Source organism: Siphateles boraxobius, unplaced genomic scaffold (assembly GCF_051911475.1).
Source record: "Siphateles boraxobius isolate OS27281-9 unplaced genomic scaffold, OSU_SipBor_1 20, whole genome shotgun sequence".
NCBI classification, from domain to species: Eukaryota; Metazoa; Chordata; class Actinopteri; order Cypriniformes; family Leuciscidae; genus Siphateles; species Siphateles boraxobius.
The window spans coordinates 13,215,966-13,242,309 of record NW_027508811.1 but is presented as its reverse complement, the minus strand read 5'-3'; the positions used below and the strand labels follow the sequence as shown (position 1 = coordinate 13,242,309).

The window sequence follows — 26,344 nt, the reverse complement described above, 5'->3', positions numbered from 1 at the left end:
TGGAGGTGCAACCTTTTACACTGATATTTACTCTAAATTTTCCCATGAATAATTCCCATTGAGAATAAAGGTAGTTCATGGGTCACTGAAAACCAGAACATGACATTCTGCTAAGTAGGTCCTACTGCTTCACAGCCACCATACTAAAAAAAACACACAGACACTAAAATGCTAATACAAATGTACACTGATAAACAAATGCACAATCAAGGCAGGTGTACACTGTATGATTTTTTCATTCCTTTACAGAATTTGTAGATTGCTCATTGTTCATAGTGAACAAAACATCGCCGTGTACAAGAAAGCTGTTGCTGTTGCCATTCACCATAATGCTGTTTGAAGAGTAGACCTACTGTAGTATGATACAATTTTCACTGATAACCAGTTGTGTAAAGTATTTGAGTATTAGTAATTAGTTACTGTGCTTAAGTATCTTTTTGGCTACTATTTAGTTTTACAGAGTATCAAATTTATTTGCAACTTTTACTCTCTACTTGACTACATTTTTGAAAAAGTAATATGTACTCTTTACTCTAATACATTTGTGAAGAGTAATGGAATTACTCATTTCATTTTGCATGGCACCTAACGTTTTCTCCAGCAGTTTATTTCTGCTACAAAATAAGTGAAATCGCCATCTATAAGGCATTGAAGGTACTATTTCTTGTGAGTTTTGCCCTTACTCATTCAAACTTGTCAACATAGCTACTTACATAAATGTGAGTGCATTAGCAGGTAGTTTCTGAATCGCAAGTATTTCATATATGAGATGAGGACATGCCTGCAGCCAAACAAAAAGCACATCCAGTGCGAGGAGGCTTTGACTCTTTAATTTTACGTAACATGATTTTATTTATCCGTTATATTGTAGAGACCTTTTTGAAGGATATTGGTTTACTAATGCCCTGTTTGAGCACTTGAGCTTAACATAGTCTTGGTTGTTTGTAGACGTTTAAAAGGCTGTTGTGTCAACCTTGATTTATTGCAATATTGAGGTGTTCAGTTTTATTTACGATTTTAGAAAATAAACGTTATTGCTCTCCTCTCAATTCAACTGTTCCTTGTTTTTCACTGGCATGTCTCTTTAAGCCTACATTCAGTACAAGTAAAATACTTAAGTAGCCTACTGTTAAAATTAGCTAATCTTAGACTTTTACTCAAGTCGTATTGGATTTGGTGACTTTTAAATTGTAATAGAATCATTTGTGTTGTAAGGTATCTGTACTTTTACTCAAGTATGGTATTGTACTCTTTACACCTCTGCTGATAACCTATATCTTACAATAACTGTTGTTAATTACTCTGTGGATCCCACTGTCCGTGAGTGGGGATACAAAAATGTAAAATCAAATGGAGATAAAAATCTGTAGTTTTCACGAAAGCTCCAGAGCTTTCAATAGTCCGCCGGATGACGCATTTTGCTGACAAATAAGCATGAATTTCTCGGTCCAAGTAGCATGGAGAACGATCATTCTCTGATAATGAGCATTCTAAGCATTGTTCATTTACATATACTACCAATATTGTAACAATACAAAGCGAGTTGAAAATCATCGAAGTTACATTTTAAATGGTAGGAATTTCCGTAAAAGGTGCATTGAACTTTTTCAAGTCTGTTCACTCGGACCAACTCATGCTATACTCATAGCAACAGAATTATTAAGTGTACTTCATCGCTTTTAGCTACTCTTTCCAATCCACCAGATTGAGTAGGTGTAGCTCTCCATGTTTAACCTACAGGCATCTAGCGACTCCATTATCAAGCCTGCCACTCTTATTAATAACACACACCAAGGTAATCCGAGAAACAACATGCGCTCATTTCAGCAAAACTAACCTAAGGGCAGCACCCATCCGATACCAATGGAGACTTCACTTTCATTGCAGAAATGAATGCAATTCATTCCTCCTCCTCGGACACAGAGAAGAGCACCTGAACACCTTTCCAAAACCAACAAATTAATTTCATCAAGTGCCAAATGTAAGTAAAAATTAGCCTTCGCAAGTATACCTTAAGAATTGCAATGTAATGATACAGGAGTTACATCTCAATACAAGGTGACAGTCAGACCCTAACTGACATCAAATGATTTTCTCTGTGGAAAATTTACTTAAAAATAGAGATGACATTAAAATTTGTCTGATTCCAATAAGCAGATAAAATTTAAGATGATAACCAAATTCTATACTATATTGCCTAAATTAAAAATAAAACACTAAAAACTATAATTAAATATTATTGTTCCAACTGACTTTAGGTATCACAACATTATGCAGAGTTAAAAATGGATATTCATTTTGACATTTGCTAAAACAGTGTTATGAAATTATATTATGTGTATAATTACACAATTATTAGCGACAACATCAACAAAAAAAGTATACAAAAAAATGGGTGTGGCAAAAAGTTATTTTTGGCCAATGGTTCCAGTAGAAATGACCTTGCTTCATTGTGTAGCCATAGAAATGTACATACTACAAATGCACAAGTGGATATATCCATATATCCAATATATCCATATCCATAATCAGTGTGTTATTAATAATTACATATACCCCCATCTTCACCTCACTGACCTCACTCCCTACTCTCCTTCTGTTGACTCCCAACACTATGCATTATGAGTGAACACTAATTAGTAGTCTGGATGCAGTGGAAGGAATATAAAGCGAAGGTAAATATCACACTCCAGGAGGTGGCCTACCATTTCAGGTGCTTCCCTTTGCATGGTAAGACTGCCCCTGTGGAGACTCAGTGCCGACTTGGGCATCCCAGCATGGGTGTGCGGCGACCCCCTGGTGACCAACAGCGTCATCTCCTCTGACTAATGCCAATTAACCTTTCTCTCATCCACCCAGCGCTCTTCTCTCCCTGCCTCTTCCTAACGTTTGCAGATGCAGGTCGAAGAAGCACGTAAAACAGTCTGGCCACTCACACGATGTAGGAGTTACTTACGTTATTGGAACGCAGAGAGACCCTTCCCCCGCACCGGGCACAGAACTTAGTCTGGCAGTATGAGCACAGGTTTCCGCAGCCATCAGCAAACTTGGTCTTGTGGCAGATGCCACAGGTGGGGGCGTCATCCTTGTGTTGGCCCTGCTGCCTCTGTTGGGGGGGCTCCGGCCCAATCCGCCTCACCTGCTCCTTGTAGTTGGCAACTTGCTGGTGCAAACTGGGAGGGGAGATGAAGAAAAAGAAAGAGGACATGATCGACTCCGAGTATAATTTTGTTTCTAAATCAATAGTAGCCAATTTAAACATTTTAACCTAATTTTAACAGCAAATTTAACATTTTTACTCAATAACACTAAAATTTTAACTTTTTAACCCAAAAAACTAACGTTTACCCCCATCTCCATGAATTTTACCAGCAAATTTAAAAAAAATAATACCCCCCACATTTAACATTTTACCAGATTTAACATTTTTACCTCATAACCTTGAAATTGTATTGACACATTTTATATTTTAGCTAACCACCTACCTGTTTTAACATTTTACCAGCAAATTTTTACATTTTTATCTTATAAACCCCAATTTTTACTAGAAAACTGTCTAATTTGTTTTTGCAAATTTTACCTAATATTCACCAAAAAATTTAAAAAAATATATAATTACAATTACAATTTAATTTTTGTTTTACCTAAAATTATTCCAATATTATTTATTCAGATTAATGGTCGATATTGGTTTTTCAATGACTCATTCTTAAACTTTTATATTTCTCCTACAAGGCAACATTTGTTTGCTATTTATGTTAAAACCGACAAATCTGTCAGCAAGTTCAATGTTTAATCTACTTTTTTTATCTCACAGAACAGAACCAAATAAACATAGCCTATATATAGATCTGCCGAAATCCCAAATCCAAATTTAAGGTATGTTGGGAGAGTATGTTGTTTGTAAGCAGTTTTATTCTGAAGCTAATGAACGGACTAAAAACTCATATTTCCTTCACACTCCAGCTCTCTCAGTCTTTCTTTCAGTCTGTTCTTTCCACCATGTAGGGTCATCTCAAGCATTCACTCACAGAATGCTTGCGGATTACATGAACGCCTTCCAAAAAAGACAATCCAAACAAAACAGTGAGTAATATACAAAATAAGAACTTTCTTTAGCGGCATGAAACATACAACACATCCAGCAATTCCCCGTCTAAACAGCACAAATGTCTGAAGCAGGAATCTATCCATAGCTGTACTTACGCTAAAGGGGTCTTCCTCACAGACTCCTCCGCCATGACGATATGACGTATATATAAATAAGCAACCTACATAGAGAGTTAAAAGAATATGCTACCTACGGAAGGTGATGAATGCGCGACCAGCCATGCAGAACGTGCCCCAGAGAAAGACGAGATGATTTCAACACCTGCCCCCAGCCCTAACCCCGGTCTCCCTCCCCCTGTGCACCCCTACTGCTCTCCTGTTCCTCAACACCGGCACCAGTGAACGAATCCTATGGGTCAAAGATAAACACAAATGACAAGCTCCAACACAGAAGCAACAAGGTGCACGCAAGATGTTCCAATTGTTGATGTTTCTTTGCAGGTGTCTCAGAGGTTGCTTTTTCAAAGCCAATGAGACTTAATAGAGTTCAATACAATACTATACTTTAGCAAAGGTGCCATTTTAATTTGGGAAAACAGAATGCAACAGACAAACAAGTGAAAAAGTTGTGTGTAACTGTTTGTCTTGAAAGAATATATACAGTAGTGTGCAAAAACAAAATAAACATATCTAAATATCAATAAAATATTAATATAATAATATTACAAATATATAAAAAAATATACATTTTTATCTTCTAATTTATACTTAATTCTATCTTCTTTATTTTATCTCCTAATCGATTTATTGCCATTTCTTTAAGAGAATGATGAAAGGAAAATTAAAACAAAACACAAAAATAATAGACAAATAGGAATCGATATTAACAATATCAACCATATTACAATATTTTCTTAACTATATAATATTTTTTTTATTTGATATGTGTCACAAAAAATAACTAAATTCCTTCCTGGTGAAACCTTTTTTTAAGATGAAATAAAGAGACACAAATGAGACAACCATTGACAGAGTATAGAGTTACAAAGTGAAAGGTGAATAGCACCGCCCAGATACGTTGGTGTTTAAGAAATTTGACAAGAAACGTTTGAATTCAATTTGAAAGTTTTGATTTTTTATTAGACTCTAAACTAAAACTAAGCTCAAAACTAAGCACAGTTTGATACACTGTACTTGAGAACTTTTCTTAAACTATTGAAGACACGTCACATTACTGAGGTGTAAAGCTGTGAACCGAAAGAGCCTCCATGAGACCTCAGGTAATTATCATTAATGTTTACGAGAAACAAACAAAATATTTTTTTTTAATTTCATATTTTTTTCCTTTGCCAAAATGCATATTTATTAAAAGGCTACATTATAATTCCCAATGGCTTGAAGTGGCTTGCAATCTAACAAAAAAGATGTATAATTCATCTTTCCGACCACAATGACCTTTAGATCTACCAGAAGGACTCGGGAGGCAAAATAACGTAGCAAAGCATACATTTATTAACAACAAAGCAAGCAAATATTGAGTTATAAAGTTCTTTGGCGTGGACACCCTCCGTAGTTCGCAATCCGAGGGTTGCGGAATCTGCATATCCTGCCTGAAGACGAAGGCAGGGGCGCAGCCGACCCCCTGGGAGGTATAGGAAGGGACCATCCTGGTGGAGGTTTGGAGGATAGAGGTGAATGTTGCCATCAGCATCTGCGAACTCAGACATATGTAAGTACCGATCTTTTATACTACGAGTATTACATCACGAGTGGTTAGATGAGAAGGTAATAAGTGACGTAACAATTTAGTCTTCCTGGAAGAACCTACGCTAAAGCTTTCATTTACAGTAGCTCTGATGAACAATGTAGCACAAAGTCAATGTTGAGATGAAATTGAGCAGCACTATTTAAAAAATAATAATCTTTCAATACTTTTGAGAAACCGAGACAAACATTGAGCTTGGCACTGTAAAAGAACATATGAAAGTGCTTTGTATTCTGAACCGAAAATTATATTCAGGAAAGCAGCCCAGGCTTGCCATAATTGAGACAGCACATAAAACAAAGACCCATAAGTGAAGCACAAGGTTATACGAAAGTGAACCACAGCTTTACTTTACTAGCACAACCCCCTCTTTCCCATCACAAATCATTTGCTTCTCTCTCTCTCCCTTTCATCCAGGAATAGAAGTAAACCTTTTGTGAAATGCAAATCAGGCAGAGAGTCTGCGAGAAACGACGGGCAATTCACACAGGACTTCAGCATTAGCACAGAACTTGGAGTAATTAAGGTATGAGGAAGCTCTAATTAATGTGGTAAAGTGTGGGGACACCGAGGAGAGCTGGCTTGGAGATGCGGGAGGTGGGGTGCAGTTTTGCAGAGTTCTCCCCTACTTCATGACAGCTGCTCTCAGAGGCTGCTGATGTCGTCGGGCGAGCACATGGAAACGTCTGTGATTAAACAGCTGTCAGCAGTCGCTCGTACTAATGCACACCATGACAGGAGCCACAACTGTAAGTCATTGGCTGTGCGCAGTGTTCCTGCGGTGGCTCTGGTCGGGCCTATACACGCTGGCCCATTTATCATGTCCGCTAGGCCCCACGGCTCCCTACATGGGCATAAATCCACCCTATCTGTGCCAGGATGTTGTATGAAAGGAAAGACGAGGGACAAAGATGTAGTGAAAGTACTGCTGAGGTTGAGTCAGTGTAAATTCAACATCATTCATGGTGAACACCGGGACAAACGTGCATTTATGAGGGAACAGTGCACGTTGGCAGCCTGTGATGGAGCCATAAATGCAGTTTACAAGCACTATAGCAGCTCCATTCATGTTTTTGAAAGATCTCTTATGCTCACCAAGGCTAAATTTATTTGATTCAAAGTACAGTAAGTGGAGTAAATAAATATTACAATTTAAAATCACCATATTTTAATATGTAATTTATTCCAGTGTCACAGGGTCCTCCAGAAATCATTATAATATACTAATGTGGTGCTCAAGAAACAATTCTTATTATTAACATTGTTGAAAACACTTGAGCTGTTTCATCTTTTTGTGCAAGCTTAACATTAATAAGATTGTTTGTAATATTATTTCTGTCTTTACCTTTTTAATTGTTCCTTGCTGAATAAAAGTATTAATTATGCATGAAATATAAAAAATTGTGTCTGTCAGTAAACGGGTACATGCACTACTACTGTATAGCCTACATGTACGTATATGTTTGTATATAAATATTTTGAGAACATGGATAGCTGTGGACAAACATACGTTATTGTATACTGTATAGTATGAAAGACAAGGAAACCACAAAGTAAAAAAACAGCTCTTCCTTCTCTTAACATTTTCTTGAATGACGAACAGGGCAGCACTTTATGCTGCCAGGCATAAGTACCTATGAGAAAGAAACAGTCTCAAGTCTTGATAAAAATGGGCTAAATTTAGCCTCTTAAATGAACGAAGCACTTTCACTCTATTGGTTCAATGAATTTTAAGGCTTCTTACGATATGGCAGCCGCTCATGTTTTGCATTTAACAGCTGTTTAACTACATTTTTTTAAAAGGCTTTTGCTTATAAATCCAGCAATAGCTGACTTCCACTTCTCACAAGGGGACCAAAGTCATTGAGGCCAAACAAGAATAATTTATCTCATCACCTGGAGATCAATGTTTGAAAGTGAGCGGAAATCTATCAAAGTATCCTGTATGAAAGCATCAAGAACATAGTGAGAAAATCCCTCTCTTCCCATTTGGAAATTAAGCCCCACCTTCCAGATCCATGCATGATTGATTTCTGCAGACAAATACCTTAAAATAAATGGGGTTCAAATTAACTGAATTTTGATTTTGCTGTTCTCACTTTGAAAAACAGTCAGCAAAATGGAAATTCATCTGTTTGGCCCAGTGAGGGTTTAAAAAGGGAAAAATCCATTGAGAGAAGACTAAAACCAAATGTTACTCCATTTCTTGAGTGACTGAATATTTTCTAAGATTTTTTTCAAGTTTAGGGAACCTTTTTATAGTATGGCTGTTAAAGGATAGAATAATAGTATATCATATTTTGTCTAAATTAATATTTTGTCTTTGTTGAAACGACAGGCACCTAACCCCCAATCGCTCCCTGGGAGCCACAGCAAAAATGGCTGCCCACTGCTCCAGGTGTATATGTGTCCACGGCATGCAGTGTGTCTCTCAATGCCCCTAATGTGTGTGCACTAACTTGGATGGGTTAAATGCAGAGGAGAAAATTTGAATATGGGTTACTTGGCCTTAATGTCACTTCACTTCACTTAAAAAATAAAACACTAAAAACTAAAATCAAGCATTCCAAAAGCTACAAGTGAAGTATGCATCACAACATTATAAAGTACAGAATGAAAAATGGATATTAATTTTGAAATGATATAGCACTGACTTCCTCTTCACAGTTTCCTACCTCTCTGTCTGATACTGCTTAAATATCCGGTTCTGACAGTTTTCCAGATAATGCCATGGATGCTCAAGGTCTGGCTCTCCAGGACTGGCTGCAGTACAGTTTGCCATTATTTCTACTCAGTCGGGCACTGAGGCTGAGGATGGGGGTTGCCATCCTTTGAGTGGCACCATATGGTACCATGAGCAGTGCCATGGCTGAGTCCTGCCTCCACCGGAACTTCCCCACTGTGGAGAGTGTTGACAGCGCTGCCCCCTGCTAACCCCACAGACCAGCCATGTGGCAAGGCTACCGTGCCGTTTCCCTCCCATATCCCCCCCTTTCAGCACTTTCTACAGCAGTGTGTCTTGTTCTTTTTTCGTTTCATATGCTTGTAATGGTGAAAATGACTGATTTCAACTAGCTTTTGTCTCGAGCTAAAACACACACAAGCATCCACGAGTAAGAGCTCTCCTGTTCTTGCTCACACTAGGCTTTGAGTACTTGGCTGTGCTGTTCTTGAGATCTTTCATATCTCACTCTTTCATGTTTAGATTTAGATCTTTATAGCATGTGTTTCCTCTAAAATAGAAAAATAACTCGTCCATTCACTTATGGTGACTCATGAACCATGGGTTGATTTTTAGTAAAACTAACAGATTTATTTTTTTCTTTGTGTTGGTCACATTACCGCTGTCCTGGAACCTACTTTAAATGTTTTTGCTACTCTTCAAATGTCTTTTATATATATATTGTATTGTGTTGCCTTTGTCCTAGACCCAAATTTCTTCTTACAATCTGAAAACCTATCAGAAATGAATTAATTATTAATTTATGAACTATGATCAATCTATTATTGTGTAAATTTTTTAATAAAGTGAAAACCTAAAAGTTATAAGGACCACTTGTATGACTTTTTTATGCTTTTGCATAATTTTAAGCTTTAAAAGCTGTTTTTAACACAAATTATGACTGTTCTTCACACTAATTTCCTACTCAACCAACATTTTTGCCTCAATCAAATTTTATCAAAACAAAAGTTAGTCTACTTGGTTACCTAGGAAGCAAAAATATGAGATGAAATACACAATTTTCAAGTAAGCTGTTATTTAGTAAAAATATGCAAGAAGTGAGAAAAAAACAACTAAAATGCTTGCTATGAAATTAACCTTATCAATACAAAAGATTCTGCCACTTTCTACCAAGATTCTGGTAATTTCCACCACGGAACAATATTAAATACAATAAATAATTAGAGATTATATAAGAAATAATAATAATAATAATAAACTTTATTTTATATAGCGCCTTTAAAAAGCATCTTAAAGCGCTTCACAAGAATAGAAACATGATAAAACATAATTAAACAAGCAATGCATTACTAAAAAAAACTGATAAAATACAAAATAAAAAACATTATTAAATGCTCATTTTAAATTTAAGCACTATGTAAGCAATTGAATTTAAATAGTTCAGTCCACCCATACATAAAGAGACACACAAATATACATACTGCAGGAAAATACATTTCAATACATTATACGATAAGACTTGCAAATTAAAAATACAAGAGCAAAGACTATGCAAATCTGCTAAAGCCAAGATACGCACCACAAGTGCTCTGTAAGTATAATGCGTGTGTTCTTTGCCATTTCAGTATTGAGTCTGGACGTGCTTGTACCTCATTGATATGAAAGCCAAATCACCAGCTCTAGAGTATTATGAAATATCAGTGCTCTCAATCACATGCCCAGTGGAGATACTAGATGTCACAGAACCGCACAGAACACAGAGAAGGTCACGTGACAAAAATGATGAGCACACAGAGGAGTGTTGTGCACATCACATGACCAGCCGCTGCCTCCCATAGGACAGGTAGAGAGAAGCAAGTGTACAGCAGTGTCCTCATTATGCCAAACTGGAGATGCAGCAGAGAGTCAGGGGAGAGATGTTACGTCCTCTCTGCACTCTTAAGGCTACAGTAACACTAAAGTCCAATAAGCCAGTCCCAGCTAAATTCACTATTCTTTCCTTCACACTCTTGTCTTTTGCTTGTTTATTATTTCACTTCCTATTTTTTTTTTTAAAGGAAGCTTCCAATCCCCTTCACAGATTCCCTATTGGGGTTTCATTCTAGCCCTTTGTAACTAAGAGCTTTTTGCTGTCAAGAGCCTTTACTGTGAGTGAGTGAGTGGAAATCTGCAGCTGTTACATGAATCCATCACTGTGATTTACATATTTAAAGGGATACGTTCACAATTAAACTTCTGTCATTGTTTACTCATCCTCATGTCATTCCACACAAGAACTATTTTCTTGCACAAAAAAAGAGAAATTTTGAAGGCCACTCTTTTTCCATGCAATTACAATGAATAAGGCGGCAAGAGCTTTCAATCTAACAAAAAAGAAAGAAACAAAAGCACCATGGTCCATGCACTCTGTGTTACATAATTGTATTTTAAGTCTTACAATTATTCACTCATGTAGTTGTTGTATTGCCATATAAGCTTCATAAGCTCAAGGCAGATACTGATTTTACATTCATTAAATACAATAATTTAATAAAATACAATTACATTGTGTATACATAACTATGTAAAAGGTTATTTAATTGTCCTTATAATAAAAATGGCTATTCATTGATAATCCTACAGAATCAGTGAGTGAACTCAAAAACTGAATAAGTCTGATTAATGAACAAGTCAATTATTCAGATCTTTTTTTAAACAAATGTTGGTTTGTGTAAATGATTCATTGAAAAGATCTGACTCAAAAGAACAATTCAGTTGCAAATCATACATACTTCTCCAATTAACACACCAAGGAGAGCAAGGACAAATTTTAAGATTATCAATAAATAAAGATACCCACAAAGCTCAAATATGGCTTCAAAAAGCCTGAAAGTCATATGGATCATATTTGCATAATTTTAAGCTTTAAAAGCTCCAGACCCATTTATTCTAATTTTATGCACATACACATTCAACAAGAACAATTGTTTACATTTTTGCTCAACTCAAAATTTATTTTAATTTTAACAGAATAAAGAAAGAGACACAGGTTTAGAATGACATGAGGGCAGATAAATGACCACAGAACATTTTTGTATGGACGTTCCAAAAAGCTCACAGTTCAAATTTATATTTTTTCTTTATATAATTTTTGCAAAATATCGTGCTCTTTTTCAGAAAGCTTTGTTTCCAAAAAGAACAACTTAACTGGCCTGATCAGCAGCAGGCCTTGCATCCATGACCACACCAAGTGGAGGAGTTGTACAGTGCCACCAGGACAATAGCATTTCCCAGAACCCCCTGGTGACGGCAGCAACTCTGTGCCAATTAGACAGCATTCCTTTAATAATAAATGGAGCCGAGCTTCAAATTCACAAGCAAGAGACATTACACGAGAAAGTGAACTGAAAGGAATAAAGATATGGTCCTATTTTTCCAAGGGTTACAGTAATGCAATAATGAACGCAAACTTGAGAGCTTGTACTCAACAAAGACAGAAAATAATAAGTGGGAATGGGATATAGAAACAAATGTGTGAGCTTAGGGTTTACTGAGGCATCTACTCAAGTGGCCACTCTCTTCTGTCAATAAACCAACTCATTACTTTTTCCCCTTAAACAGCCTCTGTGACACTTGCATTAGCTTTGACCGGCTAGTGTTTCAGTTAACTAACCTCATGAAAACACTTAATAAACCTGTCGGCTTTTAAAGCCCCCTGGCAAAATAGAGACCCGTCATTAATTAGGGTGGTACATGATGATGATGTCTATTTTTACCCTGCTGTGAATTACCCATTTACAAACAGATTAGAGTGGGTGGAAAAGGGGAGGTGTGAGATGGAGGGATGCAGGGAGAGAAGTGGGAAGAAAGAAACAGATGGAGAATATGTGCAGTAGCTGTAGCAATGGAGTGGTGGATGCTGGGATCTCCTGATAAAGGTATCCATATGGCCTAGCTGTGCATCTACAGGACCAACACAGCCCAGCGGAGGCTCAGCATTAAACACACACCAGGCTATAGCATGATAAAGCTAAACACACACATATACATACACACACATGTAAACACAATCTGTGCAAATAGTCACAAATGCACATGCAGCACCAGTTGGCATTATAGTAATATCAGGCAGCAGCCAGTTTGAACAGAACCCATGCCAACACACACACACACACACACACACACACACACACACACACACACACACACCAGACACACACACACACACACACACACACACACAACCAGCAAATGCACTAGATCCAATTTTAACAATTTCACATGCACAAGAGCACAAATATAGGCCTACAACAGTTCAATAAAAAAAACTTAAAATAGAGTTACTTACATTTCAACACAATAATGCCAGTTACTACTTATATGTTGTTCCTCTGACGAAAATAGTTCTAAATAAGTCAAATTCAAACTAATGTTTTGAACACACAGCAGAGGCATGCTGAATGAATCAATGTTTTCGAACAAATCGGTTGAGTGAATGATTCAATGATTCGCTCATAAAAAAGACACTTGATTCGTTACTAGGCTTGTTCGACTTGAACCGGCGCTGCGCAGACCGATCGGTTGATGACATCAAAGTACCGCGAGAGCGATTCAAAAGCATAAGGAGCCGTCTGCTCTCTAATCGCTCTCGCGGTACTTTGATGTCATCAACCGATCGGTCTGTGCAGCGCCGGTTCAAGTCGAACAAGCCTACTGACTGTTCTGTTAACGAATCATTTGACTGAATGATTCAAATGACAGTCACATGTCGCCATCTAATGGCGTAACGATGTAACCTGCATAAAGAGTCACTTAAAATTCACCACCACTGATGCACAGAAAAATTAATATACAAACCCACAAGAGCAAGAGTTATTACATTAATCACATCATTAACTGCCAGACAAAAATTATAGCATATAGGCCTACATAAATTTGAGTGCCTTTAAGTTTTCAGCATAGTGCATGTTATTGTTTTTAATTTGTTCCAAAAGATTTATATGGTATATTGTGGACACATATTAACAATTAGTTGCCACGACTTACTAATATATCAGCACGTCTTACTAATTCGGCCACAATTGACTAAAAAGAGTGAACGAATGAGTAAATCGTGGCCACTATTTACTAAACCGAGAGAACTAATTCTTAATTCGAGGCCACAATATTTTTGCAGGGCTCAAGGTTTATGTATAATTTAAAGTAATTTATAAAATGTAAGTAAATTGGTTTGCAAAGAGCACATTTCTTATAGCCTACTGTATATGGTATTTTTCTACTAAAATAAATAATTGCATCATGTATTGTTTTTTAAATTTAAAAATGTCATAGTGAATACACACATTTCTATCATACACCCCAGTTTTCTGTTAACATAAGTTTGTGGAATGCCTCTCAGGCAATCAAATATGAGAATAGGAACTTACTGAAGCAAATAATCAAGAATATATTTTTAATACATAATGATTTAACTTTACACAAACCATAGAAATACCAGACCATAGTTCAGATTTTTATTTGCCTTTCCACAAATATGATAAATAGTATTTTTTAGCAATATATTTTTATACAGTAAATTTGAAATCCTAACTGTTAAGCCCTGATAATGTATTAGCATTACTGGGCTTTATAGTTCCATAAGTTTGTTATAGGCTTTAAAAACTCCACTCTGCCTCATACTTTGCAAGTGTGCATTTATAATCTCACTTTATCTTTGTTGTTCTTTATTATTTGGTGGTTATTTTGCACTATCGCATCACTCATTGTGTCATTTGCATTTTCCTGTTCTGTCAGCTATTGCAATTGCTTTGCTGACTTCATACCTGGCCAGTCATTTCAATAAAAGGTCTATGTAGGCTTTGTTAATAAGCTTGGCGATGATACCAAATTATATTTCAACACAGTAACATAGGCCTGAGGCTACAATTTCCATTATGTAGAGTCAAAAAAAACATAAGAGTGTTTGAGAATGACAGAAGAATAGGGAATACATCTATATAAAGTCTTCAGAGCTTGTCAGCGCTCCCTGGGTACTTGACAGACACCATGGTTACAGCCCCAACGTGCTTCCTAATGTCTCCACCCTGAGTCTGGTTGTTACCCAACCCATCCCATGAGTCTGAGCCCTAACCCTGTGGAGCAGAAAGAGGACATTACGGAGAGAGCGTGTCTGTGCGCAGACAAGAGGAGCCTCCAGGCCTCGCTAATGACATTTTCTCCTTTCTGCTGAGAGACACATGAAGGAAGAGACGGGAAGGACGTCACCTCTGCTCCAGTCTGACACTCAAATATGCCACACACTAGTAAACATCTAAAGTTCAAGTGGAGCAATATTTGGGCCCTTTTAGTTAGTACAGATCAGCCTTGTATGTCTATGAGTTCTCAATGTCCTTTCTATGTCATTTGCTTGATACCTAAGCATCAAATGTATACGATTTTAGGCATTGCCGTTGCGTTTGTATTTGCAATTTATTCTTTTTCGGAGTGCTAAGGCAAGCATTCCTATTACTAATCTTAGCGTTAGAGATTTGAATAAACCTTACATTTCCATGCATATCTTATATGCTACAGACTTGAATGACACATCAAATTGAATGAAACTACTAAAAAATTTAGTAACTTTTGGAAAGAACCAAGCTGACAGAAGACTTCGCCAAATATGGATCCAGAAGTTCAGTTAGTCCGCATGCGCCAAGGTAACCGCACCCTCGAAGAGCACATTCATATTTTCCTGGACATCGCAAATGTTTCTGAACTGCCAGATTGTGCTCTCAGCGACTTTTTCTGTTACGGGCTTAACTGTCTGCTCAAGGACAAACTAATACACGATGCTCCTCGAGGGCCGTTCAGTGACTTCCTAGATTACGCCCTTCATTTGACTGGTTCCTCCTTCACTGTCGGGGAGTTTGAGGACGTTTCCATTAGACAGCTTCTTCACGTCATGCCTGCCGAGCCTGAGCTTCTTCACATCATGCCTGCCGATCCCGAGCTTCCTCACGTCATGCCTGCCGAGCCTGAGCTTTCTCACTTCATGTCTGCCATACCTGAGTTTCGTCCCAAGATGCCCAGAGCCCTCGGACAAGATGGCCACCACTACACCTGTGTCTCCGGACAAGATGGCTGCCGCTACGCCTGTGTCTCCGGACAAGATGTCCGCCGCTACGCCTGTGTCTTCAGACAAGATGGCCGCCGCTTCACCCCCTGAGCCCTCGGACAAGATGGCCGCCGCCACGGCGCCTGAGCCCTCAGACAAGATGGCCACCGCCACGCTGCCTGAGCCCTCAGACAAGTTAACTGCCGCAACGTCGCCTGATACCTCGGTCAAGATGGCCGCAACCACACTGCCTGAGCCCCTTGACAAGATTCCTGAGGCTAAGCCTGTTCCTGAGTTTGAGCCTGATCCTGTTCCTGAGTCTTCTCCTGCCCTTAAACCCATAGCGTCGCCCAAGAAAAAAATTTTTTTACGGCCAAGCCACGAAGGCCGATTCCCCCGGCACCCCTGAAATGACGGAGGCGCCCGGGGCCGCCTACAAGGTCAAATTTACATTGATAGTAGTTGTAGGCTTATGTTGAACATTATTCTTGTTCAAACAGACGCTGTATAAAGCAGTACATAAAGTATTGAATGAAAATGGCTCTGAAACATCTGTGTATTTGGCAAATATTGCATTTATTTCACTTCAGCTGTGGTAAAGTATGCAAATACCACGTGAGCGGTCACTACGGGAACCAGAAAGTGTCCGACTTAACGTCTCCGTTTGCAGCTCCTCCAATGTTTGCATGTTAATGTACATTTACATCTATTTACATATGAGTTAAACATTTCTATACTAAGTAACGTAAAATACATTTAATACATTTTTATTTATACATTTTTGCCTTCTTATCTCTATTTATTGATCAGGATGTCATGACTCAGTTTAGAACATGCGTCACCCATTTGAGTGTTGATGTCCAACAGCTTTCTGTTCACCAACTTTCTGTTCAATACATTTAGAATATAGACAAATCACAAAATAATCAATTTGAGTCTGGATATAAGGGTATGCATCAGTCTAAACTAAAGAGCAATTCTGCTTTCTGAAACATGTAGTGATGCAGAGTGAAACAGAGAAACATCTCACTACTGTCTATATATTAGCATTCTCACCCAATCAAATTACATGGACCAGAAGTAACTTCTATCATAGTTTCTTTCAAGAAAATCTGTTCACTCTGCAGCCATATTTGTGAGGCGTCCATGTAGCTTTTTCAGGCATCCAAGATCAAGTCCTACGTATTTGAATGGGGAAATATTAAAAACTGCTCTCTATACATTTCTAATATCAGCTGCAGTGACTTCGGCAATTGGTGATGGCTTTTTTATTTAAATGGCTGGACTTATTGAGCCATATTCCACATTCCACTTTCCCCCATTCATAAGCGATATGAGTGCACCGTCTGTGTATATCTTAAAGTTTTTGATAATAGGCAGTAACCTGTGACCTGCGTGAAAGTTACTGGGCAGTAGCGCACTCTTCAATAGCAAAGCAGTTTAGGCTGACTGTAAATCTCTGACAGAATCCACTCTCAGATGGAGCAGTCCCATGTGGGTTGGTGAAAACAAGCAAATAGAGAGAAAAAAAGGAAAAACGTCCATATGCCTATCCGCACGCGTGGCAGCCATGTCATTTAAAACAAAACACATCCATTAATAGACAACCCACTCTCTTCATCCAAGACATCATGGTCCTTCTAAAACTCTCTTAAATACACAACACTCTGTAAAAAAAAAAAAAAAATGGCTGTGGACACAGTCGGCTAAACACGTTATTGACGTTACTTTCTAATCAGGCCATGCATTAACTGCTTCTGCTGTTTTTACACAAATGCATGGATGCATAAACTCTCTGGGCGATTACAAAAATCATTGATGCAAAAGGAACACAGAGCCACAGCTTTTTGGCCAGCTCAGGAGGAAAACCGATGATGCTTGAGGAAAGTGACACTCTACCGAGGAAAACAGAGAGGACAGTGCCTACAGAACAGCCCGAAATGCACATTCCTCTACGGGAGTGCTGTGTAAATAAAGCTCCAGGTGTTGGAGCCACACTTCACTGACTGACTGTCTGACTAACTGAAGACTCTGCTAATTAAAAAAAAATACAACTGACAGAAGAAGCAGATGCAGTAAAAAGACAACTTGAAGCTGATTCACCACAGTTGTGGAGCTTAGTGTCTGTTTTTATTTGCAAATTAAATATACACTTTATACATGACTAATTCTTCAGAAACTTCTGAGGTAATGGAGATGTTAGCTCTGCCAATATCATAACAATCGAATGTGATATTACATCATATTAAGCAATAGCATGTAATGTAAAACTCTCAAGGACTTCCAAATAAGATGGAAATCCAAAAATATTTATAGGTCAGAATATCACTGATACTTGGGTGTGGTTTCTTTTAAATTGGCCCTGTTGTGGAAATTTTAATAGTCATTGATCCCAAACAGGTATCATAAGAGAAAGAACCTATTCAATGTATAAAAGTATATGTGTGTACGTGCTTGTGCGTGACTTTTCAGGAACATGTGGGACAGGACCTCTGACCTTAGGGACGGTCAGTTTTGGCCAGTTTATTTCAGTACCAGTTTGTGTCTTTAAGTAGAAACTGAACAGCAGTAAGGACCTTATCTGAGTGGGTGAAAGGTACAGCGGGTGAGGAGGAACCTTGAAAACAGTATAAAGGCTGTCTCATATCTTCCTGTTGTGTGTCACTCTCTTGCACAGCGTAACTTCTGTGTACTAGACTGAACCTATTCTTGCAAGAATAAATACTTTGCTTTTTATTAATTTGACTCTGAGTGTCTCTTACGCAGTGATGATGTTTAACAGAATTTTTGCCACAACAGCCCAGTAAAGAAAGAACCCACCAAGAAACCAACCAGAACAATCTGTCGACCACCTAGCAACCATCAACATGCTAAAACTAAAACTACCTTTAAGTATGAGACGTTTAATTCAACTGATTTGTCAGAATCAGCCTCACCAACTCAACCACAGCACATGATCCAGGTATTGTTCGAACGTGCCTGGGATCGCTGCTGCTGGAGTTTGCTGGTGCAGATGATCGTCCAGTCCGTAACAGAATACAGTCTTTAGGACGTCATCTGCCCAGTCCAAGAGGTGAGAAATTTCGAGGAACCTCTCGAAGTATTTCTCGATCCATTGGCCGTCCTGGGAACAGGTTACAAGCCGATCTGAAGGATTCAGCAGGATATGGAGAATGCCCATGTTCTCCTTAATAGAGTCAGTCAAATAATTACCAACTTTTTAGGTCCTGGTGGGTTCTTCTGTCACGCTTTGGCTGTGTGAGGCACGTTCAGGAAGACCAGGAAGACGAAGAAGACAGATAACCATCAATTTCTATTTATTAGTGATGTTACATTTGACACTGAAGCTTCAATTCGCATATCGGGTACGTAGCGCAATTTCTCATGAAGCTTCGTGCCAGAGCGCATATTGTTTTCAGAGAAACACGTGATCAACAAAAAAAACGAAGCCTCACTTTCTTTCCAGTCACGTGAATGCTTCATTTTGCGTGTAGGAATGTTTGAACCCAGACCACTACGCGTGATTTTTTTCCTCAAACCACTTCAGTGGAAATCCCGCCCTGCAATCGATTCTAAAGTTTTCATTGGTCATGTCAATCACTGTACTGATTGCCTACACCAAACACTGATCCCTAAACCTACCCGTCACTGTAACCTAAACCAATGAAATCGGCTGCAGGGCGGGATTTCCGCTGAAGTGGTTTATGGAAAAAAATCACACGACCACTACTCTACAGGTTTTTGGAAGTTTATGTCCATTTGCTAACATTTTTTTTTATAAATAAGCATATAGTCTATGTTACATGATCATAAATTCCGACACATAAACAGCATGGAAACCATAAAATAATTAGACCAACATTTAGTGATGAGTAATGATGACTGATGAGGATGATTTCAGGTAACAGGTGAAACTGATTAAACATGGTGCACAAACACAGAAGGCAAAACAAAGTCCAAGACAGGTGTCACAGTGACAATGTGTCACGTGATCCTTTAATTATAATATGCTGATTTGGTGCTCAAGAAACATTTGTTTAAAACACTGAATCATTCAGAAATGAAATAAGTCAATGAATCATCCACTCAACCTATTCGTTCAAAAAATGTATCCATTTTGTATCCACAGTGTGTGTGTGTGTGTGTATGTATATGTATATATATATCTTGGTTTGGATCCAACAATTATGGAATGCTATCTAGAGACAATGCCATCAAATCTCAATTTCAAAAGCTCTCATTTAGAGGACAGATATTGGATAGAGGATAGAGAATTTTAGCAAAACAAAATGAGATGAACTTGAGATGAGTGGAGGTGTTGGGCAAAGAAAGTGTCCCAGCATGCCTACACATGCTACATGTTGGCATCTCCATGGGACAAGTTCTCACAGGAGGGTTGGCAGTAATGATCATGACACATTGCTGATCTGGAAATATCAGCCAGACAGCAAAGGATGCTTCACTCTCACCGCTGCCTGCATCTCTCCAGTCATTTTAGGAACAAATAATCATCATCCTTAAAATTTAATTATTGCTTTACTGACATATTAATTAATTTCCAGATTACATACATTATGTGCTAAACAATATAACAGTTACAGTAGTTCCAGTTCGTCACACCCAATGCAGGAGCAGATCCATTATGTCAAGAGAGTATTTGTTGGTGTCACATAACCTAAACCGCAGAAAAGTGCCCTCTGACCCTGCTATGGGAAAATTCTACACCCCATGTGTGTGTGTAGTTGGCTTGCAACATACTCCCCAACAAATGGAGACAGATGACGGCTGTACTTTCCCTTACTTTTCTGTGTTTCTATATGTTAAAAGGTCTAACTTCCCTCTCAGACTATTTCCCAAAAAACAGCCTGAGTCGCTGACACAAGGTTGCATGGATGGGTGTAATATTACAGTGCAAGGGTCCCTGTCGACTTGACTGCATATTTCTGTGAGTTGGTGAAGAAATGAGCGTGTGTGTGTGTGTGTGTGTGTGTGTGTGTGTGTGTGTGTGTGTGTGTGTGTGTGTGTGTGTGTGTGTGTGTGTGTGTGTGTGTGTGTGTGTGTGTGTGTGTCCTAGCACAGTTAACCAACTGGAGGAACAGATGGACTCCCCACTCTCCTTGTTGTGAAGAAACACAGCATTTACACACACACATACACACCTTAGAGCAGCATTCAACTCTAAACAGGATATGCTGACATGTTTATGTGGGCCTATTCATACATTTAATTAGAATACTCAAACAACATTTGTTTCAGAGCGCTCATTATCTGATGCACTGTAAGAATGTTTTATTTACGAGGGGAAAAATAAAGTTAAGTCTCAAAGAGATTCTATCTATCATATATCTATCTATCATATCTTTCTATCTATATGTCAAATGTAGATGTGTCAAATATAAATATATGACACATTAATTATCAGAGAAAAAAAAAATATTTTTCAATAAATCCTCATCAATGTTAGTAAGGTGTAGATAATGTTACCTTGGTAGTATATTTCAGCAGAAATCAGCAGAAATTGCAACATCACAGAAAACTACTCAAGTTTTTATTACAGTATTGAAAGTTAGCTTGCCTGCTAACCCAGCTAACATTATGCCAATGCAGTTCAGAGTTAAGCTGCATCACTCAGTTTAAGCAGCTCAGTTTGAGTAGGTCACATAAAACGTACAGCAATCAAACCCACGACCACTCCAGCATCTGTATGCAGAGGTCTGCGAAAGACACGCTGTGTAATGCAGTCGGGCCACTGAATAAACAAGTGAGAGAGTAATTGAGTGGGAGCGGGAGAATTAGGAGCATGACTTTAGCACATGCTAACCCGTGAGCTCAAGCTCATCCTTCTGAGGCCTGCTGGTGGGTGAGAGCAAATGGATTCGGAAGGCTTGTTCTCCAGTGGGTGCTAATGTATGGACTAGGGCGCTATTAAAAGCCACTACTGTGTGATATGCCTGTGCATTTAATTATTTATCTATTCATGTATTCCTCCTCTTTTTAAAGTCTTTTTGTCAGTTCTTGTGTCTAAGCCAGAAGCAAAGGCTAGAGGAGGAGTGGGGCTCAAGAGAATAAGATTACAATAAGAGCAACTCTCTGTTTGATCTTTAGTAGAATAGACCTGACTCAAATACACCCCATCTTCTAAATCCCTTGCTCAACTACAAAATTTCTAGGCCAAAAGTCTCTGGTAGGTGTAACTGATCGAATACAGTCTGCCTATTGGTAGGGTGCAATGATAATGATAAACAGCATAACTGCATTTTGGCTCAAGTCAATAGAATGCTGAAGGGATTACATATTTTTGTATGTTAAAACGTGGGACGAACGATTTTGCATTTTACCAGTTCCATTGTCTAGAAGTCAATGTTTTGTTATTATTATTATTATAATTATTATTATTATTATTATTATTATTATTATTAAATACCTGAAATAAGTCTGTGGTTAACACAAGCTCAAGATATGTTCATGTTTTATTCTACAACATAAAATAGATCAGTAATACCCCCCTTTGCGAATTTTAAGTTTTTTCTTTTCTTATAATTGGCTAAATGGGGCTACAGAGGTTGTTGGGGACATTAAACGTTATAACGCCGAACAGGAAAACTCATCTATTCACTTCACTAGTTTGTTTTTTACAGCCTCAGTGTGTTTATAATCAAACTGTTGCAAACTATTCTGCATCAAATTTTCAGGGGAAACGTTTTAAATAAAGACCGTAAGAGTTGTTGGAAGCTTAATGGTGGTGACGATGAAGTCATGTGGCCAATGGTGTAGTTCGTTTATAGCCTACGTTCAGATGTTGACTTCTGACCACTGTATTTAGGCTTTCAAATTCATAAAAGCTGTGTTCATTTGTGAAGATTATCACGTAAGAATCATAAACTTTTTTTGGTCGCAGCTTATTTTCTATAATAATCCAAAAGTTAATTAAAAACTCTGTTGGGTTTTTTGTCAAGGGAACTAGGGTGATGCTACTGTAACTTCCGGGTCGGCCTACAAAAATACATAATCACTGCAGAGCTCTATTGAAGCAAGTTATTGGTCAGGCTGATGACACCACAAGTGACCACATCCAGGAAGTCCACACAGAAACAGATGTGCTTTGGCCAACTTGCCCCTTTCCGATCCTCTGAGCCCTCCAGAGACCACAGAGAGCGACTGTGAGAGAAATACTCTTTCTGTTGATATGAACCAAACCGCAGTTCTCTTATTCTTCGGCTGAGAGAACCAGGGCAATACTGGTGTGCATAAATAATTTAACATAGCATAAATATGACTCTGTCAGCACTCTAAAACACCACCACAGGTGCCAGGATTTGTTTTCTTGTTTTTACAGGGAAAAAGAATGCGACTGTGAGAAAGGCTTTGATTTACAACACAGTGCCACTCTCAGCAACTTCAACGTGACCCAACGAGCAAGTTAAAAGAAAAGATTGAAAACATATTTGCAGTCATTTAAAGTATTAAACAATGTCACAACAGCATGCACAATACTGTAGTCTCATTTTTAGACACTGCTCTCCAACTTCATTCATTACAAACACTACAGCCGCAAAGAAAGTACCAGCATCGAACACCTCCTTGAGGTAAAGCTTGACCTTTCATTCACTATCATGTATAAGTCATTTTGTCGCAGAATTGTCAAGGCCTAATTTTCTGACATTTAAAGAAAACGCAGTCATACACTATCAGTCAGGACATAAAATGACTTACATAAAATGGAAATGGCCACTACGATGTTAATCACTTACTAACATTTGACCGTTTATTAACTTACTGCAGGTAAACTTTGTTGAGATGTTTACCTGATGTCGTTCTGCTGAGGTGGTTTCTTGTTCCCGACCAGGTTCACTGTTTTTGCTTGTATGGGCTTCTCCTCTCTGTACAAACACATTTTAGACAGTGACAGTAAATTTCCCAGAAATCTTAGCTCTTTTGTGTAAATTTATTCTAATGTTTTTTTTTCTTTAAATAACTTTTTTTTTTCTAGTATCCTCTACAAACATACATCAAAACACATGAACACCCAAAAATGAACATTCTGTCAGCGCAACACAAAAGAGGATTAAAAAAAAAACATTTTTTCAAACTTATCTTCTTTTATATTCCACAGAAGAAGGTTTTGTAATTCAGGTTTGTAATGCCATGGGTAAATGATGACATAATTCTAATTTTTGGATGAACTGTCCCTTTAAGCTAGCACACAAAGTATTGTTGTACTTCTGAAAGCCTCAAAAGCGTTGTGAGGTCGACCTCTAGCTTCTGCTTCAGGACTGAAGTTTTTTTGAGATTGAGGAACTGTTCACCATTCAAACTGTCTCATAACACACACACACAGCAAATGAAAATGAGAGGTTGTTTATCAGTACGCTATAAGAGACAGATTATGTTGGTATTTTTCTCATCTCTATAAGAAAAAATGTTTGACTGAAACTGTATATCATTTGACCTGTACTAACCATTTGAAAACAATGCATTTATCTTGACGATTTACTGACAAAGATACACAAGGGCTGGGAAATTAAATAATTGCATAATAATTTCCAATGAGAAATATAGGACAAGCAGTGGTTACGTTATTGATTGTAGCTGCTCAGTAAACCAATATGAGATGCATAAATCTGATTTCAAATCTCAAGGTGGCCTACAACTAATGTAATATGAGCAATGATGGCCTTTAAATGGCAGGTGGACAGGAAGCTAAGAAACATCTTCACACTCATAACAACACTGGTGAAGCACAATTCAGAATAAATCTTTATAATCCATCCTACATGTAAATTCCTGACATAAATCAGATCTCTTCAGATGGTTTTTTTCTAGTTTTCACATGAAATGGTCCCCATTGTAATAAGTTATTTTTATTTTAACTCTCTCTGAGCTGAATTCTTTGTATGAAAGATGCTATACAATAGTTCGCTATTATTAAGAGGATCTAATAAGAAAAGAAAAGATTAAACAGACAAGGAAAACACAAAGCTATGATGAGTAGGCTACTGCCTTTACCCAAGCTGTAAGTGGTGCTCACACTACAATCAGTGCAGATTTCAATGAATGGGTTAAGGATCCTGACGGTCATGATGACGAGGCACGGATATATTGTCGTGACCAGGCAGGAATCCTGACACTGGTGGTGAATAGTGCAGAAAAAAACATATTTTTAAAAATGTATGATGAGTCAAATAAATATACTAATAATGTGGCATGACACGTGTGCAGCCTGAAATTAATCCATCACACAGTGAGGTGTAAAACAACAGGGTGTATCGATTTGTAGATATTTAGTTCTTGCATGTCGACACACCCCTCTCTATTTAAAAGCTACACCTGCGACCATTCACCTGGCTGTTCATTGCAATTCAGACATCTAACAAGCTTGTTTCATAGTGATGTGTATAATACACACATAGCAGTGCTCATCCATGACAAGTGTCCATAAGGTTGGAAAAAGTGGACATGGCCAGACTCACCCACCCACTCTTAACACACACACACACACACACACACACTGGAGCTCAGGTGCAGGCATACAGCCTGATGGCTTTATTAGTAGGCTAACTATGGCAAACAGATGCACATACAGAAACCATCACAAGCTGTTTGCCTTTTGGTCTCCTGAAGCAGCACGAATACTACAGGCTCCTTGTAAAGCGTGATGTCTTACTTGAGCATGGCCTCATCCTTCTCCTCTTCCTCCTTCTGCCGAAGCATCACAGCCATGATAATTTTCCTCTCCTCCTCGGTGAGGTGACTGAGGTCCGGTAGATCGGGCATGGAGTTCTGCGTTGTGGGTGGGCGAGGGCCACCGCGGGGCCCCACCGAGGCGGACATATTTTACCCCTGTATGATCGGTACACAATCCAAGCTATGTAAACCGCTATTCAGGCCATAGTCCGATGGCTTATCTGCGGTTGTCGCGAGCGTGGCGAACCGTTCATCGTTGCGGCAGGCACCCACGGTTGTGCTTCTCTTCCTATACGGCTTTTTCTTCTGTTTCTCTCCCCCCCACCCCCCGCCCGCCCGCCTGCCTCTCCCCTCCAGGTCCAGTTAAGGGTAGTCCATATCTGATCCGCGGGATAAGTGCGAGTCGACGAGGGGGGTCTTGAGCTTGTTGATGAAGCCGCCTCGGCGCTCGGGCTCTCGGGTGGGATGATGGGAGCAAAGGCGGAGTCCGCGCGGCGCTCGCTCTGTTTACCGAGCTCGCGCTGCTGCTGCTGATGCTGCCGCTGTCAGGGAGACGGAATAGTCAATGGGACCGCAGCCCCTCAAGTGCGCGCACGCCTCCTCGAGACGGCCGCGCGCATCTCATTTGAGAATGGGGGCTCACTGTACGCGCGCACAGCATCCTATTTTCGCTCTCCAATCACAGCGAGCCGATGATGTGCATCATCCACCAGCAGCAGACGCTTTGAGATTCACCATGAGATTAAGAACAGCGCGTTGCAAGTAGGCTACAAGTCGTGTAAATGCAGGATGCAACAGACGAGTGTCTAAAATTTAGCTAATAATGCACATTTAGAAACACATAGTAAATTGGGACAACTGGGACACTTAGGCTAATTATTTTTTATCATTAATTTATATTCTTTAAAACCTTTTTAGTTCACACTACCCTTTAGTAGTAGGCTATATGGGATGGCAATGGGGTTAGTTCTGGCATTATTTCAGGGACTGTTTCATAACACATTTGCGCAACAGTCACGTAATGTAAAATGACAATAGATTCTGTGACAAAATGTGGGGGTAATTTGTGACTGTGATTTAGTTTTTATAT

General features: G+C 38.7%; 2 protein-coding genes across 3 annotated transcripts in view; both read right to left on the bottom strand.

Moving 5' to 3' along the window:
- LOC143745083 (regulating synaptic membrane exocytosis protein 1-like) overlaps positions 1-3,173 on the bottom strand; it is a 58,286-nt gene extending 55,113 nt beyond the window's left edge. The window contains exon 1 of one of the 2 annotated variants that reach the window (XM_077236948.1): positions 2,937-3,173. The gene's annotated coding sequence lies outside the window, so the exon portion shown is untranslated. The remainder of the gene's footprint in view (positions 1-2,936) is intronic. The other variant, XM_077236947.1, reaches the window with a different exon arrangement.
- On the bottom strand, positions 2,933-25,874 carry LOC143745372 (regulating synaptic membrane exocytosis protein 1-like). Its single transcript, XM_077237483.1, has 4 exons — positions 25,235-25,874; positions 23,376-23,450; positions 4,373-4,459; positions 2,933-3,173 (listed from the first exon to the last, which is right to left on the bottom strand). The coding sequence occupies exons 1-4, from the start codon at positions 25,399-25,401 to the stop codon at positions 2,933-2,935; spliced, it is 570 nt and encodes a 189-aa protein (XP_077093598.1). The 5' UTR covers positions 25,402-25,874.
- Between the last annotated feature and the right edge of the window lie 470 nt (positions 25,875-26,344).